This window comes from Rhinichthys klamathensis, unplaced genomic scaffold, assembly GCF_029890125.1.
Source record: "Rhinichthys klamathensis goyatoka isolate OS25496 unplaced genomic scaffold, OSU_Roscu_1.1 h1tg000119l_1, whole genome shotgun sequence".
Classification (NCBI taxonomy): domain Eukaryota; kingdom Metazoa; phylum Chordata; class Actinopteri; order Cypriniformes; family Leuciscidae; genus Rhinichthys; species Rhinichthys klamathensis.
The window spans coordinates 2,193,784-2,212,620 of record NW_026606656.1 but is presented as its reverse complement, the minus strand read 5'-3'; the positions used below and the strand labels follow the sequence as shown (position 1 = coordinate 2,212,620).

General features: G+C 39.0%; 2 protein-coding genes across 4 annotated transcripts in view; both read left to right on the top strand.

Moving 5' to 3' along the window:
- ap2a1 (adaptor related protein complex 2 subunit alpha 1) overlaps positions 1 to 14,200 on the top strand; it is a 30,117-nt gene extending 15,917 nt beyond the window's left edge. Inside the window, exons 13-22 of one of the 3 annotated variants that reach the window (XM_056255243.1) lie at positions 4,039 to 4,172; positions 4,553 to 4,615; positions 5,041 to 5,112; positions 8,003 to 8,085; positions 8,317 to 8,407; positions 8,537 to 8,659; positions 8,743 to 8,859; positions 8,953 to 9,022; positions 9,881 to 10,015; positions 12,262 to 14,200. In XM_056255243.1, the coding sequence (XP_056111218.1) occupies positions 4,039 to 4,172; positions 4,553 to 4,615; positions 5,041 to 5,112; positions 8,003 to 8,085; positions 8,317 to 8,407; positions 8,537 to 8,659; positions 8,743 to 8,859; positions 8,953 to 9,022; positions 9,881 to 10,015; positions 12,262 to 12,339 (966 nt within the window). In that variant the 3' untranslated portion in view covers positions 12,340 to 14,200. The remainder of the gene's footprint in view (positions 1 to 4,038; positions 4,173 to 4,552; positions 4,616 to 5,040; positions 5,113 to 8,002; positions 8,086 to 8,316; positions 8,408 to 8,536; positions 8,660 to 8,742; positions 8,860 to 8,952; positions 9,023 to 9,880; positions 10,016 to 12,261) is intronic. The other 2 variants (XM_056255244.1, XM_056255245.1) reach the window with 2 other exon arrangements.
- Positions 14,201 to 15,495: 1,295 nt separating this feature from the next.
- si:ch211-195b15.8 (probable dual specificity protein phosphatase DDB_G0281963) lies at positions 15,496 to 18,006 on the top strand. The gene is made up of 5 exons (XM_056255250.1): positions 15,496 to 15,732; positions 15,964 to 16,066; positions 16,229 to 16,388; positions 16,635 to 16,758; positions 16,951 to 18,006. The coding sequence occupies exons 2-5, from the start codon at positions 15,974 to 15,976 to the stop codon at positions 17,966 to 17,968; spliced, it is 1,395 nt and encodes a 464-aa protein (XP_056111225.1). The 5' UTR covers positions 15,496 to 15,732; positions 15,964 to 15,973; the 3' UTR covers positions 17,969 to 18,006.
- Positions 18,007 to 18,837: the final 831 nt, after the last annotated feature.

The window sequence follows — 18,837 nt, the reverse complement described above, 5'->3', positions numbered from 1 at the left end:
CTTTCGGTTCGGTTTTTCGGTACGCATTTTTAAACCGAACAGTTCGTTGGACCATTTTTCCTGCTGACTAAAATTTCGTTATTTCAAATGTAGGCGCGTCACGCGTGGCAAGCGCGCTCATAATGTAAGAGACGCTGGTGTGACCACAACATTGCCCAACATCAAATGGCAAATGTAATGTAAGCGGAACAAAACTGAGCTACTCGTTATTGTGTGGTTGACGGACCGTTTATCAGTGTGGACCAATGCAGCGCGAGCCGATCTTAATCAAGCAGCACTGTTACTACACAGCGAAATCCAGAAAAAATATGAATTCGCCACTGAAGTAATAACATCGCTGCGAGATCTAGTGAGAAACATTCACATTTCTCCATTATTAACGGATCAAACAGCGCTGACGTGGAAACCAGGAAGAAACATTGTGCCATGAATGAACTATCCAGTGTCCACAGATCAGCAACATTCACCATGAATTTACTGTAGTAACACTACTAACTTTAACCATTGAAGTTTGGCAGGAATAGTAGGCTATGATGCTTTCAAGTAACATTACGTCAGTTTTATTTTGACATTATGAATTCAATTGCTGCCCTCAAATGTTAATCTGAACTAAAATAAACCTTTGTTTATAACTACTACAATATTACATTTCATTTTGTCCAAGGAGCTGTTTTGTTTTATATGCTCCTAAGAAAAGTCAAGTATAGCTCCATCACTGCTCAAAGTAAAAAAATATCATACTTTATGATGTTAGTTTTAATAAAAATATAATTAAAAAAATTAAATCAAGGAAATTTCTCTGGCATCTCTTTCTTTTTGCTGTATCGAAAACGTACCGAACCGTGACACAAGTGTATCGTATCGAACCGAACAGTGAATTTTGTGAATCGTTACACCCCTAATATATATATATTAGGGGTGTAGGCCACATATATATATATATACCTATATTAGGTGTATATATATATATATATATATATATATATATATATATATATATATATATATATATATATATATATATATTAGGTATATATATAAAATAAATAAAGCCGCTTCAGACATTGCTTGAATGGACAAAAACACACAAACTTATGCTAAAATGCCCGTTTTGTCGAGTATCCTCGTAAGCACAGTCTTAAATGATTTGAAATGAACATAAAGAGTTGTGAGAAAATGGGATGCATGTCAGATCTGTGTCATGTGCGTCAGGTCTTACAGTGACAGAACTTACTGCTGTGTCATTGTTAATCAAAGAACAAAAGAAAAAGAGTAAATCCCTCACTTGTCTTCACTGAATAACTTTTGTAGCTTTAATAGGGATTAATCTATATTTAATTTATTATTTATGCAGAAGTGTTTGATAACTTTATTCAATTTCTGTTTAAATCCTACCAAAAAATCTTATAGCACTGATTACAAGGTTACATGGGCCAAAAACAATACATTTTTGTGCATTTTGACAGGGCAAGTAAAAATCTGAACCGGTCTGACTGGGCCAATAGAAATAATTGATCCCTGATGTATTGAATGGCAATGTAAATGTGACATTTATTATAATGGATTTATGTGAAGATTGTTTTAAGTTCACTTAAATCAAAAGTTAGTTTTTTTTTAAAAAGCCTAATAAATGTTGAAATTGATAGCTTTTAATTATACTGTATGAAATTGATATTTTTTCCTCAATTTTAGCATTAGAGACATCAATAGCAGTATTGGTGATCTATTAAGTATAGACTACTGTATTCTGTTTCTACTTTGGAGATTAATCACGATTAATTGCAGAAAAACTTTTTTAATTAATCTGTACTTTTTTTAATCGATTAACAGCCCTTTATGCACTACAATTTGTATTTTTTTTAAGAGATTTATACTTTTTAGCAAGGATGCATTAAATTGATTAAAAGCGACATTTATAATGTTACAAAAGATTTCTATTTTAAATAAATGCTGTTCTTTTGAACTTTCTATTCAACAAAGAGTCCTGAAAATATGCATCACGGTTTTCACAAAAATATTATGGTCCACTTTGCAGCTTATTCTGGCCATGAACCGCCACTTAAAGGTGCAGTGTAATTTTTAGCGTCATCTAGTGGTGAATTGCAAAAGAAGTTACGTGAAGTTACGTGGCCGACAGGAAAAGATGTCGTCGTCTGAGACAGCAGAGAGTAGCCAGTTAAATGAGGTTTCTTTACAAAGATAAATTAAGAAATTAGGTTTACTTAATTATTCAGTAAAACGATGTTAATGCGAATATTACTGTTACTTCATCATTGTGTCAGTGTTTTATTCGCTAACTTTAGCTAGCTTCTTTGCACGAAGAACAGCATAGTGACGAAACACGTTTGTCCGTTGAGGGCCACTGTAGAAACATGTCGGCGCATTTCAGTGTAAGGGGTCCCACGGTGTATGTAGATAGAAATGCCTCATTCTAAGGTAATAAAAACATAACCACTAAAAACATAGTTATGTATATGATACTGCATTTCTGTCAACAGATCCTCCTAAATATTACACAATGCACCTTTAAAGTGTTAGTTCACCCAAAAATGAAAATTATCCCATAATTTACTCACCCTCAAGCTTTTTTATTTCAGCCATACACAGAGTTATATTACACTATATATATATATATATATATATATATATATATATATATATATATATATATCCTAGTATCCTGGCTCTTCCCAGTTTTATAATGGGAGTGAATGGTACCTGAGATTTTGAAGCCCAAAAAAGCGCATCCATCCATCATAAAAGTAATCCATACGGCTTCAGGAGGTTAATAAAGTCATTCTGAAGCGATGTGTTTTTGTAAGAAACATATCCATATTTATAACTTGATAAACTAGAATTACTGGCTTCCGTAGGCCGAGTCGAGTTCCGGCCGAAGAGAGACCTTTGACCCGTCTCATGACGCAATGACGAACGTGGAAGTGCAGAGGTTAGAGCAAAACAAAACACTGGTCATGAATTAGAAGACTAAAATGCGAATTCTTAAAGTGAAACATCAGAGGAGCTCGAGTTTGTTGCCAGCCCTATTTGTTTAAACCGCAAGAGTCGTCTACGCACCTAAGCTTACGCTACTCCTACATTCTGCGTCTTGCATCGGAACTCGACTCTCATGAACGCGCGGAGAGATGTTACTAGAAACTTATGATTACAGATGATCGATTTGCCACAAATGGCCTTTATTAACCCCCTGGAGCCGTATGGATTAATTTTATGATGGATGGATGGATGCGCTTTTTTGGGCTTTAAAATCTCAGGTACTATTCACTCCCATTACACAGCTTGGAAGAGCCAAGATATTTTTAAATATAACTCAGATTGTGTTTGGCTGAAAGAAAAAATACCCCTAGGATGGCTTGAGGGTGAGTAAATCATGGGATAATTAAAATTTTTGGCTGAACTAACCCTTCAAGACAGGAAAAGTATATCTGACTGATATTAAACGTGATCTGTCACATTTAGTTTTGTTTTTACATGCTTAGTAGGGTCAGATTTATCTGTAATAGCTAAAATAATAGACCGGCGTGATCAAAATTACTGCCCACCCAAAATGTAGTCCAGACATTACTCAAAAACAAAGCACAATGTACACTTCTGTTTTTGATTATCTTGCTACTTAGCATCTCAAAACTAAATGTTTTTGCCAGTAACTTGACAAATCAAAGTTTTTGTAAAGTGCTCATTTTATCAACCAAGTTCCTTATAAACATGATTTAGTTTCTAGTCACACTGGTGCATCAGAGAAGAGCTGCCAATTTCAGGCAGCTCTTACCATTTTTGTGGGCAATATACATCAGATGGTCAGTGCACGTTACTGTAAGGCAGTCTGTGGGCTGAGGCTGAAACTAATATGCGGCAGACTTCAGCGGCTGCACATGTTTACGTTGTTACAGGGAAGTGAGTCAGCAAATACAGAGCAATTCCTGAGAAAACACCCACCCACTGCACACATCCTGATTCAAACACTTCAGCATCTCCTTATTAAAGCGAAATCCAATGTAATGAATGCTCTTTTTCTTTCAGTCCACTCCATCCCCATCTGCCGATCTGCTGGGGCTCCGCACGGTACCCCCTGTTACCGCCGCTGCTCCCAGCGCAGGCAGCTTATTGGTTGATGTTTTCTCAGAGGCTGGTGTCAATGATGATGGCTTCCTGAGGTAAATAAGAATCCGGTTCATTAGCATCCTGTCTTCAGTCCACTGTGCACTTATTGCTTTAATTAACTGAAGTGAAGTACACTAATATTTTAACACGTCCAGATGTTCAGTGGTTGCATATACGTCTGTCAGGCTTTCTGCTCTTCTGTCGTTTCACTTTCTATCGCTTGTTCTTCTTCTTGACTTCCTCTTTGTGTGTTGTGTAATCTTGTGTCCTTTATCTTGCTGCGTATGTGACTGTCTTTCTCTTTTCTTGCTTCTTTTTTCTCTTTCTCTTTCCCTCCCTTTTCCATCTCCCTCATTTTGGTGTGTGTGCGCACGTTTGTGTGTATGCGTGAACGTGTGTGCGTCTCACGTCCTTTTTCATTGGACGATGGCAGAGATCTGGAACCCCCTACTGAAAGCTCTGACTCCCTATTGGCCGAGGGTCCTGGTGACTCGGAGTAAGGGGCCAGTGGTTGACCACAGTGTCAATATGTTACAGCAAAACTTACTGACAGTCACATATAAACACTTAATTGTTTGGTTATTTATAGATGTTGTTGTGTAAATGTGTTCTTTTCTGTTTGTGTCTATGGAGTATTTTCTATTTGTGTCCTGTGTGGTTGTAATATGAATTGCTAACATTTTATTTACCACAGATGTAATGCCTGTACTAACCTCTGCCTTTTCTCTTTCTCTCCCCTTTCTTGCTTCCTTTTTTGGCTTCACTCTACACTTTTTCTCGTTTTACCGGCTCACCACTTTCTAACATCCTTTATCTGTTTTAACCATCTGTGCCTTTTCACACTTAACACTTCTCACCCCTCTCTTTATCTCCTGGGGCCGCTCTCTGTTCTCTCTCCATTCTTGGCTTTCGGTCTCTCAGCTCTGCTCCCCCCTCTGCGGTCTCTGAAGATCCTGCTCCTCCTCTGCCTGAGTCAAACGAACTGCTCAACAAGTAAGAGCTCACTCGCCTACTTCACTGCCTCCATTCAGTCACCCGACAAATCTCAGGCAACCGTCACCAGAAGCCTCTTTCATATTATACCTCCTTCTCTTTTTCTCCTTGGTTGTTGTTTGGTTTTGTATGTTACTGTTAATCTTAGGCATGTAGTGTAGAAGCTGTTTGGCAGTATTTTTCATTTATTAGAAATATTAACATTTTTGATTAGTATTGAAATATACATTGCCGTTCAAATGTGTAACGGTGGTGGCCCGATAATAAATTCAAGAAAATCAACAAATGATTTTTTGTAGATTATAGTTAATAAGTTCGGGCGCCAGACAGAAGTAACCCTTTCGATAATTTAAGGAAAATAACCCAGATAGCACAAATACCTCCAATTACATATATCAACTCTTAGTTGTGATGTTGTGCAATGTTGTGCATTTCATACAAGAAAAAACAAACAAAAAACAACCACTTTAAATTTTCACTCTTGGTTCTCAACGAACAAACAAAAAAACTCAACAATAACACCAATATTTTAAGTACGGTCAATGCTACATGAATTTACAAAGTTCACAAAATTTACAAAGACCACAGATTCAAGAGTTCATACTTCTAACAAGATCAGATTGGTTTTGGGGTCAGTAAGTGTTTTTTGAAAGAAGTGAATACTTATTCATCAAGGATGCATTAAATTGATCAAAAGTGACCGTAAAGACTGTTATAATGTTACAAAAGTTTTCTCTTTCAAATAAATGCTGTTCTTTTGAACTTTCTTTTTATCAGAGAATCCTGAAAAAGTTATGGTTTCCACAAAAATATGAACAACTGTTTTTAACATTTATAATAATAAATGTTTCTTGATCAACAAATCAGTGTATTAAGATGATTTCTGAAGGATCATGTGACAGTGGAGATTGGATTAATGATGCTGAAAATTCAGCTTTGATATCAGGAATAAATTACATTTTAAGATATATTCAAACCGAAAATGGTTATTTTAAATGCAATATTTCACAATATTGCTTCTTGATCAAATAAATGCAGCCTTGGTAGCCATAAAAGATTTATTTCAGACCCCAAACTTTTAAACAGTAGTGTCTATGTAAAAAACAACAACATCATAACAGTAATTATTTAATGTTGCGAAAAAAAGCCTTGAATTCCATGCTGCAGAATTAGACCTATAATCTATGTATCATGACCGTTAATTATAGTGGCAATTGTAAATGTAAACATGATCAAATCAAGTAGTTATTTTTCAGTAAGTCTGCACTCTGCACTCACTCAACATCTCTAACCCATGAAACCAATAACCTGTGTCTGCTTAGACATCGTGGACACTTCTGCTTGGACTTAAAGGGTTAGTTCACGCAAAAAAAAAAAATCTGTCATTTACTCACCCTCAAGTAGTTTCAGACCTGTATGAGTTTCTTAAAGTTGAATTTTCCAACAGTTGATGGGCCCCATTGACTTCCATAGTAGGAAAAAAAATACTATGGAAGCCAATGGGGTCCATCAACTTGTTTGGTTCGAAATATCTTCTTTTGTGTTCAGCAGATTAAAAAGAAATTCATACAGGTTTGAAACAACTTGAGGGTGAGTAAATGATGAGATTTTCAGTTTTGGGGGAACTATCCCTTTAAGGCATGTGTTATAGATATACTCCAATATAAGAATCCCTTTGTCCTACTTTTATTTATAGGCATAGTAGAGTTGTTGGCAGGACATATTTTTAGATGGGCTTGTCTGGTCCCTATAAGCTTCATGGCTATGTGTCACAGCATGTGCTCTAACAACTAGCTCACAGCTTTATCAGATGAGAGAGACCATGGGTGCTTCTCAATATCCCTCCTCGTCTCCTCGCTCCTCCGTCCTCCATCCTATGACCCGGAAACCGATCGAGCTCAGCCATCTTGAAGGACATCTCAATTCTCTAATTGCACCGCGAGGAGGCGAGGATCGAGGAGTGAGGAGGCTTCCAGAGGAGCTATGAGCGAGGATGCACAGTTGCATGCTTTGCGGAAGTGTTTTATCGACTAAATGTGACGCACGTATCAATTCTCCTCCCCCTTCACGTCGGTCACAATCATTTTAATTTATACTTTACCATTGCAGTTTATATAAACCACACATCTCACATATTTCAACAGGGTATCTTGCTTTATTATTATTTATTACAAATTTCTTAAATAGCCAAACTTCAACAACATAAGGGCAGATCCTTTGAGCGCTGCTGATGACGTAGTGAAGTGACGCTCGAGTGGTCAAGTATTCCAAAGTATAAAAAAACTTTCCTTGGATTCCTCCGTCCTCCTTTTCTTTCCTTGCAGCCTTCCCTCACATCCTACAGGGGGTGGAGCTGAGACGCGAGGAAAGGAAACGAGGATCCACAAATAAGAAATGAGAAGCACCCCTTGGCACTACATAGTCAACCACATTCGGTAGCTCTGATGATTGCTCACTCTTTTTTGCTTAGCTTTAGATGACTCTCAGGTCTCCCTTTCAACACCCACCCTCCTCTCAGTGTCTTATGCTACATTCACGTGCTCTTCGGATGGTCCTATTCCCTTAAGGGGAAGTCATTCTTTCAGTGTTGATGTGCTTGGCCTGACTTGCCTGTTGGAGTGAACACTTGCTTATCCAAGTCCCTTAGCATGAACAGAAGCTAATTGGATCTCTTACTAACACTGTTGGTAATTACCTGTTTTACTGATCATAAATGAAAAAAACATTAAAGATCAAATAAAAAAATTGGGAGTGAGTTTAAGGTGAATTTTCCCAGCTCATGTTTTTGATCATTCTTCCAACACGTGAACCCACCATTAAAAAAACAGCACCATTGCTAGCTATCCTTGCGAGCTTTTCTGCCTCACAAACACTTATCTCTTGCCCTCAGGTTTGTGTGCAAGAACAATGGAGTTCTGTTTGAGAATCAGCTGCTACAGATCGGCATTAAGTCTGAATATCGCCAGAACCTGGGTGAGTCACAACATCTGCAATATTTGAATTGCATCATCTGGAGGTATATGTTAGCTGACTTCAAGTTTAATTGTATTTTAACCTGCGTTTACAAGAGAATGTGGTTTCAATGTACACATTTTTGCTGTTCTGGCTCACTTTTATTCTATTGTGTTAGCAATATAAAAACCTGTTACCATGTTAATATTTGACTTGGTATTCAAATTGCGTTTATGTTGCCTCACCTCACAGGACGGATGTATCTGTTCTATGGCAATAAGACGTCAGTGCAGTTTGTAACCTTCACGACCACAGTCACCTGCCCAGGAGAGCTACAATCTCATATCCTTCACATCCATACATGCAAACACATGTTCATTCCTCCTTATACACTTTGTGAGTTTTTTTTGTCATGTTGATTATCTGAAGATGCTGGTTTGTTGATTCGTGGAATACCTTGACTAATCCCACAGCTCAACGTTCAGACTAAAACAGTGGAGCCTCTCATAGAAGGAGGTGCTCAGGTGCAGCAGGTCATCAACATCGAGTGTCTGACTGACTTCCTTGATGCACCGCTCCTCAACATCAAGTTCAGGTGACAGATGCACGCATTTCAATGGTTTACGATGGTAAATCCACATGCACTCTGAGGTTTACAAAGCTTTCATGCTGTCTCAGGTATGGCGGAGCTCTCCAGAACCTCACACTCAAGCTGCCCGTTACCATAAACAAGTTCTTCCAGCCCACAGAGATGGCATCACATGACTTCTTTCAGCGCTGGAAACAGCTCAGCCAGTAAGTGTTTGTGTGTACACAAGTCAGATTACTATTTACATACATCACAAACTGTTCTCTAAATGAGAAACTTGTTCAATTCTCCCCTCACAGGCCTCAGCAAGAAGCACAGAAGATCTTCAAGGCCAACCATGCCATGGACACCGAAGTGCTCAAAGCTAAGGTGAGTTGACACCGCCTTACATTTTGTGTTTGTAATGCCATACGAGCCTACTGTGTACTCTACGGTATATACTGTACACTACGCAAAAGTGGGCATTTTCAAATTTGCAGAATTGCCACATTACCTTATTATTTTGCATGCTTAATTCAGTGTCAATTTATCAGTTGTCTAATCTGAGTTTTTGTGAATGTTAATTTAACTTCAATTCAATTAAATAATGATTCAAGAAAAAGGTTTAGGTTTATACATCACAAGAAAATGGATAGTCGAGTGCATTGTATTGTGGGATACAGTTCCCAGTGTTATCTGCTCTGTATGCTACATATTTTGGGATATGTGGTCAAGTATCTGGTTATTCTATGCATACAACATATTTGCACACTATGCACAGTTTCCATACTATATACTGCAATATCGGATTTTCACTACCTGATTATCATGGCCAAAAGAAACTGTATTAACTGTACAAAAAGAACTTACTGTTGATCGGCACTTCACGCTGACATCACAAAAACTCACATCGGCAAACTAACTTTTTCCGGGTGCGGGTAGAGTGCATTGCTTTCGTCCTTGATCTCCAACATGATTTTGTGCTGCAGTAGTAGCTACCCATCATGTTTTATGACATGGCAACCAGTGTTAGGGTGCAATACCACCACTTACTATGTTGCAAAGTCAATCAGATTATTTACAATATTAATGTACGTGTAGTATTAACATATTTAATGTTTTATCATCGTCAATACTGGTATATTGTGACACCCCTATGCAGAAATAGTCCTGCAGACAAGAGTTCACTTCATTTAATTCTCATCTTTCGTCTTTTGCCACCCTTCCCTTCTCCCTTACATTTTGTAGTTACTGGGATTGGGCATGGCTCTCTTGGAGAACGTGGATCCAAACCCAGAGAACTTTGTGTGTGCCGGAGTGATCCAAACCAAGGCCCAGCAAGTGGGTTCTCTGCTAAGACTCGAGCCCAACGCACAAGCCCAGGTATGAAAAGATATTAATTTTATGCAAATATATGTATCCATATTACACAAACAAAAAGAAAGGGGGAAAAAAACTACGAAATGCCACACGCATCAAAAGTCTTAACCCTCTAGGCGCCATGGTCGAGTTTACTCGACAAGATGAGGCACTGAATAAAACGACCGATTTTGTCAAATTGGGTGTCAAATTTCGTTCGACCTCCCCTCCACTGGATGGCAGACATGTCATACTTCATCCCCGAATCAAAAAAACGTCATGTTTCTATACAAAATGTTCGAGTTAGAGCGCATTGAATCAGTGAGATCAAAAGCGGAGCTACTGTGCGAGTGAGCCATGTTATCAGATCCTCTCCGCAATAGGGTTGTCAATCTTCCTCTATAATACTATTCGAATTCCATTCCTTTTTTTATTTAATATTCAAATAATATTCGAATATTAAATGCTCAAATTCATCCAATTATTAATATTTACGACATTACTCAGGCGTATGGATCGCCAATGCCACTATAGCATGTGGTTGTTGTTACACGTTCTGTCCACTAGAGGGACATCTAACATTACAATAAACATTTTATTCGTGCTGAATATGGTTGAAGTGTTTCCGATGGTTTTCGGCTAATATCTCCGTGAAAACTCCACCGAAAATTCTAAAACTTATATCATTCTTTTCAGTTCAGCTAGACGGTTCCAACGGGTTCCAATGTTCTCGCCGAATCCGTTGAGTTTTCGCCGAGATATTTGCGCTTCACGGGCCCTTTGGGGGGGCGCTTTTTTACGTCGTTAAACATTTACCATTTTTGACAGTATTGTTATGATGATCATCGTGGATAACGTGCACAATTGTGTTATGATTCCAAATCTTTATTGTTCATCAGACGAAACAAAAGCATTTCATTTTCACATGCGTGTAAGCCAAGGTGAGAAAGGCAAGATTGCATATAAAAAAAATATATATATATATACACACACATAAAAAAGCAATATTCGAATAGTAATTTCAGCATTCGAATAGCATTGATTTTTTTTAATATTCGAATTATATTCGAATTTCAGAATTCGTTCCAACAGCCCTACTCCGCAATCGCGGCGACAGTATTGTGGTGGAGACTTTGTCTAATGCCACTGGGTATGTTAGACGAGGTCGAAGTATTCATAGGACAGTTAGGAGGCAATGTGGAGGCAGGGTGGGGAGTCGCAATGACAATGACAGTAGTCCAAGCTGTGCACACTCGGCGCGCGCGCGAGGCAGATCTGGCCGCGCTGCTCGTATCATCTCACTCATGATCAGTGCGAGTGAGCGTTTGAACTAAACAGGTCTTGTCTACTTGTGTTTGTATGTCATATGAATAATATATATGTGCCCCATACATGGAATCAGAGTGTCTACTGTATTTAGTAAATGGAAAATCTCTACAGCAAAAGGCAACCACTACATGCATTCGGTTTGTTTCTACCATTTATTAGTAATGATTTACACAGTTTGTTTACTACTTACTATATACCTGAGCATTCAGTATTGTGCAATATAGCATACAGAAGGTGAGGGACATTTTGGGGGGAAAGAAGTGCTGCATTTTATCATTAAAACATGTGACTTTTCATGAAAATTCTATAATCCAAGATTGCCGCCACCTTATGACGTCATAATATGCTAATTAGATGGAAAAATGTAATCCCTACATAAACTTTGGATCATCCTTAATATTTCTCTAATTTACAGAAAGTCTCTATATTTTATCACTTTTAAGATATAGCCTTTTGAAATTGAGATGTCAAAATCGAACGTTTTGGGAAAAAACCTCTGGCGCCTAAAGGGCCTACAGTCCCTACCTATTGCTATGGAGCACAGGTTTCTTTCCAAGTCAGTTTTATTGCATCTTACTGTTGTCTGTGTGTCTCTGTGCCTGCTGATGCAACTCAAGTCTGGGGAGCAGGTAACACATTCATCCTGCCACCCCTCTCAACCCAAAAACCTCCCATCCTCCCTCCCTCTCTTGTGATTTCACTCCATGTCTGGTAGTACTACCCAGTTCATTTGGCGTGACAGCAGCGTCCTTCTCTTTGTATATGTGGAGTTTCCTTTGTCCATAGTGCAAGTTTACATTGTCTATGTATCAACAATATGGATCAGACACGCATTCGGAAAGCGGAATGAGCGTCTTATCTGCGCAATTGATGTTCTTCCTCAATTGTTTGTGTTTGCATTTACATTTGGTGTAATGCTCTTTATTCTCTCTCTGTCTCAGATGTACCGGTTGACCCTGCGCAGCAGTAAGGACACTGTCTCCCAGCGTCTTTGTGAGCTGCTGGCGGAACAGTTCTAGAAAGCCAGCCGAGACTAGCACCATCTAGAACCGACACGCAGACCAGACCAGACCAGCGTTCCACCTGAAAGGCCCCAGAATAAAGATTCTACAAAAAGCATTCATGCATAAGGGAAAAAGTAGCTGTCAGCCTCTGGCAGCCATATTACTGTCCTTCTGATAATGATTATTATTATTACTGTTATTATCATCAGCGCTGCCCTTCTTGTTTTTATCGGTGTTTACCTGTGTGTGAGCAATGGAACGAAAGGAAGCGTGTGTGTTTTTTTCGTACATGTGTGAAAGAGTCATGACGATAGTTCCGTTCTCCGTCCTGCCTGTTCAACGATCAACTCCTGTGCTTGTGTTGACTGAGCTGGTGTGTGTATGTTGTGGATTAAGGGGGAGGGAGAAAAGTAAGTGTAAATGGAAGTGGAGCAAGTCTTCCCTCTCTCCTGTTTTATCCGCAAAGTTTCAACCGCAAAAACTGCACATTAGCTGTTTCTTTGGAACATTCCCTGTAAGACTATTAGCAGGAAAAAAACAACAAAAAAAACAATCTCAATACACTAACGTAATGGCACTTCTCTAAAAGAGGCCAGAATCACTAACCCTCATCGCTTTATCTCTCTCGCTTTCCTCCTTAAATCAGATTCAGAGCTATTGGTGTACATAGAGAAATAAAATTAAAAAAAAGATTCCACATGCATTTACAGTTTATTGCATCGTACACGCGTTCCTTCCGACATAGAAATGGCCAGTGCACTTTAAGAGGCTTTGAGAGGAAAGGCTTTTATAGTCCCGACCCTTTTTTCCTGTTCTTGTCCCATGTATTCAGTACTCTTCCTGACCCCCATTATCTGACAATGTTTATTGAAAAAAAAAATCTCTCTATATAAATATATATAAACCATGTAAATGATTACCCTTCATGGTTGCATTTGTATGTCTCTTTCTTGTTTTTGATAGTGGTGTATTGTTGGTGTGTTTGTATGCTTTCTTAAATGGTCTAATGTTTTTTTGCTTTTGTTTTGGACATTCCATTCTGTACTACGAGTGAATGGGCATACCGTTTCAGGTTAGTTGTACAGTGTTAAATGAGCTGGGGAGGAACTAGAATCAGAAAGAGGAAGTGAAGCAGAGAGAAGGTCAGGTCCGCCAGTGTGTGAGTTTCTGCACGTGAAGAGTGCAACTGCTGTGGACCTTAATGTAAATGTTGTCTTTTTTTGGTAATATCGTTTAAAAAAAAAACACCTGGAAGACATTGACATCATTCTTCCAGCACAGTTATTGACTGAAATGAATAGTAGATAGTGGTTACCTCATTACTAAATCTTTACTCAACACTCACGCACTATTAACTTTGAGTGGTGACTGACCACAGCTGGAGACCCATATTTTCTTTTGCAGAGCTAAAACCTGGGAAAGCACTTAGTTTGTGAAAAGTCATCGCATACACACAGTTGTACACACATTCATAGGCCTAGAGGACGGGGGCTTAAGGGGGAGCACTGGACCAAAGCAGCTGCCAACTGTCAATCACGTACAGGGATCATAACGATTTTGGTCAGCATCATTTGGTGAGAGTGTGGTGTTAATCTGTGTGATTCTTGTGTAAAAAAATATAATGGAATTTATGCGACATTGTCATGTTAGTTCAGCTGGGGGTCACGCTTCCCTCGATGCAGTACTGGGGACATTGTCATTGTAGTTGATTAGAGTCACAGTCATGGTGTGTGTTTCTGTGTGTGCGCGTGTCTATGCAGTATCCGCTAGCTAATGCAGCCCCGGTGTATCGCTGTTCAACCTGTCAGATACCTGTTAGATTAAAATTTACTCTGTACTGAATAATGTGAAAGTAAAATTATGCCATATACTCGAACCAGGTGTTTTCTTTGTGTGTGTGTTAGGGATGGGCACAGAGATTAGGAGGGCTGACAGCTGATTCTCACACATGCACAAAGCACAAAATAGTATCTCTCAGCACATCATGGTATAGGCCCGACTCCAGCTCTAAGATGTCAGGTGGCCCAAAACAAAGGTTTACAAATGTAACATAATAGTAGTATTATAATATAATGGCTATGGCGGTCTATAGAATAAAATAATTCTAATTTCAACCAGAAAGCATAATGGAATAGTAAAAATGTAAACTTTGGTTAGCTTGTTTTTATAATCAAACTTGATATTTTTACTATTCCATTCTTTCAGGTAGGAAATTAGATTAATCACAATTATTTTCTTCTATCTTCAGGTTTATGCATCTAACAACACTTTAATGGTGGGTAGAAAAACTAGAAGCTGTCAAATTTATAGTGTTAAGTGTTGTTTGTTTCACTATATAATTTATATGACCCAAAGCCATAAGACTCGGGGTGGGCCAGGCTTATGATTAGCTTGGCCTGCACATTTAGTTTAAAAGATATAATGCATCTGTCCAGTGAACATGCAAAACTCTATTATGCAAGATTTTAAAGACAATGTCTAACCATACCATTGTTGTAAATTAATTTGCCTGGTTAAAAGGAAAATGCAAGACGGCTGTTTAGTAGTCCACTGTGGTATATTATTAATACAGTTGAATAAATTCACATTCTTTTAATTTTAAGTGTGTTACAGTTGAATGTTGTTTTTTTGCATCTGTAGCTCGAGAAATAAAATTCATTGTGGTACAATATAACAAAAACACGTGACATAATTCATATATAACGTAATGTTTGATGTAGGTTGCAGTGCACTACGTGAGGTTGTTTAAAATAGTATAACTATTATATCAATAGGTAAATGTGGACTAGTGAACTAAGCGTTCTGAATTATACATATTGTTTACCAGAGAAACACTGCTCGCATGGGACGTTGCACACGAGTCTGCTTACAAAATCATCTAGAACGTCTAAAAAGGATATAAAAGAGTCTCATTTGACTGATTACACGCACTCGATTTGCAAATGAAAGCGGCGTGTTTCTGTCTGAAAGGCTACAGGGAGTAAAACACGATTCATCACAATAAAAATGCCGAGGTCTTCAGGGCAAATTGATGATGGCGACCAAACAGAGCGAGAGCGTGCCCGCGCGCGCGTCAAAGAGCAAGCCTGGGCGCCGATTGGCTGAAAATGACATCACATAGAATTGTGCTATTCTTAGCTTCTGGAAACGGGATGACCTCATCTTTTTCCTCCCTCGCGCAGGTATAGACATACAACAACAAATAATGTGAGAAGCGCAGACAGAGCGGAGAGGAGCACAGGAGCACAACTACTGAGAAGAGAGATCAAGGAACTGTTTATAATTGCGCAGATACAAATACTTCACGCGTTTGTGCTATTTACAACGTTCATCCACCAGCTTCGTTGGACTTTTCCAAACCTTTTTGGTCTTCCTGCGCATTCTGCTGATCTATAACTGACTGGACTGGTGAGTATCAGCTTTTAGTTTATTCTAAGCATGTGTAACTTGTCTATTACCATTGTTATCATTGCATTTAATCATTGTTAAATGCAATTTATCAAAACTTTAAATTCTTTTAGGCATACCATTTGGCCTGCTTTTAGGATTCTGACTGTCTGTGTAGTGCGTCATACACAAAGAGTTATTTTCTGTGTGTTTTTTCTCCATAGGTTTTCAGGTTAAACATTTTTTTTTTAGAAATCAAGAGATGGTGTACTACAGGGACAGTCAGTCCGAGCGGCCGCCGTTGTCTCGTATTCTGCCGCATCTCTACCTTGGTGCAGAGACTGACGTAACCCAGGTATGTTTACAGTCCTCAAATGATTTATCAGTATTACTAGCTGTTAAATAGTGTCCTCCTCAAATCAAATTTAACTTATATATGCTAATAGTTTGTCCTCGTGCGTTACATTTAAGTTAAGTAACTTAAATCTCACCTTTCACCCTCTGTTCGTTTCCACAGGATGGTTTGTCTGACCGAGGCATCTCGTACGTACTAAGTGTGAGCCGATGTTGCCCACAGCCTTCATTTCTACCCCAGTCCCAGTACCTCCGTATCCCAATAGACGACTCTCTGCGGGATGACCTGCTTCCTTGGATCCCTCAGGCGTTGCACTTCATTGGTGAGGGACCCGGAATCCCACTCCTTACATCAGCCTGCATTTGCATCCCAACTGCATTACGTCATTAGCTAGCATCGACATGGAAATAGATTTGTTTGTCTGGGTAAAAAAAGAAAAGAATAGATAATAATATGAGGCTAATTTAAAACGGATCATAGGCTATTTTATGCATTAGTCCTCTGCTGGAAAACCCTGGGTGGGTATACATACGTTTTAATATAGGCTATCGTATATGTTATGTTGCAGACGGGGCCATGTCACTTGGCTGCTCTGTCTTGGTTCACTGTGCTGCAGGAATCTCTCGATCTCCAGCACTTGCTGTGGCATACGTCATGTATAGCCTGAAAATGGATCTGGATCATGCATACAGGTAATGTGCATACGTTGTTTTACTACTGCTTCTGGGATTGTCTATGTAATAAGAAGTGACATTTTGCACATAAAAAAGTCAGAGGTATAATCTGGTGATTAAATTGAGAACGATATATTGTTTTATTTTATTTTTATGTAATGAATGCAGATTATTCAAATGAGTGAAGTATCTATCTCATCATTCCTTTAGGTTTGTGAAAGAACGCAGACCTACAATTTCACCGAATTTTAACTTCCTGGGGCAGCTGCAGCTCTTCCAGGGAACGCTTTCTTTGAAGAATAATAACACAAACCTTCACGCTCAGCAGTCAGATAAACCTTTGGATAACTGCCTGCAGCCCACCAATGAAAAAAACAACAGCAGTTCTACAGTGGCACTGTTAACCAACTTAAACCGTCAGAACAGAATTGACAACAACTGCATTATTGATGTATGTACTGAGGATTCCAAAGCAAACGTGCACTGTGAGAACAAGAACAACCAAATGATAAATCCAGAGTTTACCTTATCTCTTTCAGACAAGATCGGAGCGCTCACTCTCCGCACAAATCCCGAAGAGATACAAAGACCAGTAAACATCACATCTCAGACACCGCAGGATTCACCAAAGTCCAACCTACCTAAGCCTACTTACCTTCAGATTCCATCTCTAGCGGAGAAACGCAAAAGCCTTACTCTTTCCCTTACGCCAGTGGGTGCAGTTCCTCAGACTCACCAGCAGGGGTCATCAGCCAACAGCTGTGATCTGAGGAAGAGCCGTTCCGCAGTTGACCAGACGGGGGCGTTAGAGGACTTGGGAAGAGCCGATATGGAGCCGTCAGCATCAGAAACCAGAACAGATCCAAAAGAGGCAAACAGGTTTATCAACGAGGAGGCGTCAGCTAGATACAGCTGCTCAAGATCACAAAGAAGAAAGAATAAACTAAACCACAGAGCAAACGATGAGCAACAAAAGACAAACCAAGTGAACCATTCAAGCACACAATCGCACAGGCAGATCCAGGGACCATGTGAGATCAAAACCTCCTCACAGGAGGTTACCAGTGGTGTAGAAGCAGTGGAGGGTATGGATGGAGACAACAGCCCCTTGTCTCCAGTCAGTCTAACGGTTAACAAAATACTAGACTGGGGAGAACGCATGCTGCTTGGGGTCCTACTCGGCCCACGTATTAAAGTGGGACAGGCTGCTTTGCCGTACAGATGTTGAGGAGGGACTGTTTCAGTCTGGTTGTATGAACTGTGCTACTACTTGAAGATGAAGTGTAAACGAGGACTTTTAAGAGAGGCATAGCTGGAACTGTGTTTATTATGTACCTCCCCATTGAGCAGAAGGAACTTAAATGAAGACAGCGACATGGGTGAAAAAGCATATGTATGAGTGTGTGAATTCACTTATTTATTTGATGAAATTGCATGTTCCTCTAAGAGTGTTTGATAGACTTAAGTCATCTGATGGACTGGTGATATGTATAAATGACAGAATGTCTGGAAAACACTTGCGATTTGTTCTGTTATAATGCACAGCCTGCCTGTGAGTTTATTTATTAAAATACACTGATAATTGACATTTATAAATGGGTATTTTGCAGGTGGAATTTTAACACTATAGCTTGTATTGAAAAAGTGTTCATTAAAGACAATTATTTTATCTCTCTGTCTCTTTCATTTTAGCAACTATTTTAGTGAATTTTATAATAAGATGTTATTAAAAGACCAAATCTAGCAATAGAAGAGGTACGATCCACTACCTCAACATCATGTCTGTGAATTTAAGAGCCAGTTGATCAGTTGGGCTATAGACGTGCCTTTTAAGTTAAGAAAAAACATAGTAGGCTAATTATAGTATCCTTACAGTTATACCGAAGGATTTTCTAAAGTTGAGGAATTTGTTGCATCAGGCTACTGAAATTTAGTCTCCTTACTTGGTTTAGTCACAATGAAGAGGAGCACCATTTCCCCATACATGTTGAGAAGGAAGACGGTAACTGGTGGGTGTCTCCAAAAAGATTTGTAATACTCCCTGTTTGTCACATTCTTGGAGGTTTTTGTTTAATACAAGCCAAAAAGTGAATCAGC